Consider the following 2,647-nt stretch of genomic DNA (forward strand, 5'->3'; position numbering starts at 1 on the left):
CCGGAGGATTTCCTCTGAGGCCCGGGGACCCCAACCTTGATCAAGCCACATCCTACCTCCTCCGACCCGCAGCCGGAGAGGAAGACCCGCGAGGCAGGTGCTGGGGGCGCAGACAGTGCCCCCCTTCCACAAAACCCAGCCTACTGGGGGGAGAAAGTGGGGGGCCCCATCAGCGCGCCCCGCCCGAAGCCAGGAAGACCGGCTGGAGCTGCTGTATTTGTATTGACATCCATTGCTGCACCGTTCTCGCGTGGTGCGCCCGGACCCTCCTCCGCCTCCCCCTCCTCTTCCTCCTCCCGGGCCACCTCTCCTCCTCCTCCCCCACCCCCATCTGCTACTGTCAAATGAGAAAGTCACCGCGAACCCAAACACTCCAGCCACCGAGAGCCCCCTTTGGCACTGGGCAGCACGCGGCGACGGGCCGCGCGGCTCAACTTGGTGGAACCTCCGCGACGCAACTTTCCGGGCTGCTGTGCGTGGAAGAGAGAAAAGACTGACCCGGGGCCGAGCTCCGCCGGGCAGAGGAGACCTGCAGGGAGTTCGCGAGAAAGCGCCACCGGACGGGGAGGAAGGACAAAAAGAAAGCAGAGGGCACACTGCCACCGTGGGGTGGGGGCACCGCCTGAAAGTTACCGCGCTCCGGAGAGTTCTCCCCCCGAGCGCGCGGCCCTGGGCTGGTCGCCCGGCCCCCTCCTCCCGGGCGGGAGCGCCGCCGGGCCGCGCGTGTCCCCGCGGGCAGCCAACATTGATTTCCTCCGGGCCCAGGGCGACGGCCCGGGCGGCGGCGGGCTGCAGCCGCGGCCCGGCGAGAGCATGTCCAAGCCGGTGGACCACGTCAAGCGGCCCATGAACGCCTTCATGGTGTGGTCGCGGGCTCAGCGGCGCAAAATGGCCCAGGAAAACCCCAAGATGCACAACTCGGAGATCAGCAAGCGCCTGGGGGCCGAGTGGAAGCTGCTCACGGAGTCGGAGAAAAGGCCGTTCATCGACGAGGCGAAGCGCCTGCGCGCCATGCACATGAAGGAGCACCCCGACTACAAGTACCGGCCGCGGCGCAAGCCCAAGACGCTGCTCAAAAAGGACAAGTTCGCCTTCCCGGTGCCCTACGGCCTGGGCGGCGTGGCGGACGCCGAGCACCCGGCGCTCAAGGCGGGCGCCGGGCTGCACGCGGGCGCCGGCGGCGGCCTGGTGCCGGAGTCCCTGCTCGCCAACCCGGAGAAGGCGGCCGCCGCCGCCGCCGCCGCCGCCGCTCGCGTCTTCTTCCCGCAGTCGGCCGCCGCCGCCGCCGCCGCCGCTGCCGCCGCCGCCGCGGGCAGCCCCTACTCCCTGCTCGACCTGGGCTCCAAGATGGCAGAGATCTCCTCGTCGTCGTCCGGCCTCCCGTACGCGTCGTCGCTGGGCTACCCGACCACGGGCGCGGGCGCCTTCCACGGCGCGGCGGCGGCGGCTGCAGCGGCCGCCGCGGCCGCCGGGGGGCACACGCACTCGCACCCCAGCCCGGGCAACCCGGGCTACATGATCCCGTGCAACTGCAGCGCCTGGCCCAGCCCCGGGCTGCAGCCGCCGCTCGCCTACATCCTGCTGCCGGGCATGGGCAAGCCTCAGCTGGACCCTTACCCCGCGGCCTACGCCGCCGCACTATGACCCCGCGGGGCCACCTGGCGAGGTTCGGTGTGCACACATGTACATATGTATAGGTGCGAGCGCTGCGGCCACCCGGTGCGCCCTCCCGCCACGGGGCACCGCGGGTTGTTTGTACATAAGATGTATAGGTGCCAGGCAGAGGCAGAGATGCCAGTCGGGGCGCGAGTGCGCGTGTGAATTCACAGGATCATTTCGGAACCGCACTTGGGCAGCCAGCTTTAAAGTGGGCAGTTGTGTTCCGGCAGGAGTTGGCGTTTGTTTTGCACTTCGGAACCTGTTGCGTTTTGGCCCATAGAGGTGGGGTCACTTTTTGACATGTTGGGCACTCCAGTTTTGTTTGTTGGAAGTTTATTGTCGGTTTTATTTTTGTTTCTCATTATCTTTCTCTCATTTTTTTCCCCCCTCCTGGTCTGCGTTGCATGCACACTGTTCAAATGTTAGGTCTGAAATGGCTGACACCAGGGAAAACCAGATCTATGCCATTAGTTTCTTTGGAGCGGGATGGTGCTAAGCAACCTTGCTCCCTATTTGTCCTATTTGAACTTTGCCAATCTCTGCTCTCTCAAGCAGAAACCCCAGACCGGATCCATTCTTGACCAGTGACCAGCTCGAATCTGGCCTTTTGTATGTGAGATGATCGCGGTTTCTTTTGTTTCTCACGCCATATGCAAATCAGAGCAAGAGGTCTTTCTCAAGAGCAAGGAATGCAAACAAGAAATATGTGTGCGATTGAAAAGTTGTCAATTGGATCTTCCCCCTTAAATAAAAACAAAACAGGTGGGAATCACCCTGAGTCCACTCACTTGGATTGCTGACACAATTTATAGAAAATGTAAAGGCCCTGTTTCTATTTTCCCCTATGGCCGAGATTGTAAATGTGTACATGTTCGTGAAAACATTAAGTCTGAGAATGTGTTATTTGCGTTGCCCTAAATTTGAGTCGATTTTAGACTCTAAAGCATTTTGAGCAAATATCAAAGTTAACTTTTTAAAAATTACAATT

At 61.6% G+C, this 2,647-nt stretch overlaps 1 protein-coding gene across 1 annotated transcript; it reads left to right on the top strand.

Moving 5' to 3' along the window:
- Positions 1-813: 813 nt before the first annotated feature.
- Positions 814-1,644, top strand: SOX21 (SRY-box transcription factor 21; the record flags this gene model as incomplete). The annotated part of the gene is made up of 1 exon (XM_081084892.1): positions 814-1,644. One exon carries the CDS (start codon positions 814-816, stop codon positions 1,642-1,644), a length of 831 nt encoding a protein of 276 aa, XP_080941018.1.
- Between the last annotated feature and the right edge of the window lie 1,003 nt (positions 1,645-2,647).

This window comes from Myotis nattereri (genome assembly GCF_964212035.1).
Source record: "Myotis nattereri genome assembly, chromosome: 2".
NCBI lineage: Eukaryota > Metazoa > Chordata > Mammalia > Chiroptera > Vespertilionidae > Myotis > Myotis nattereri.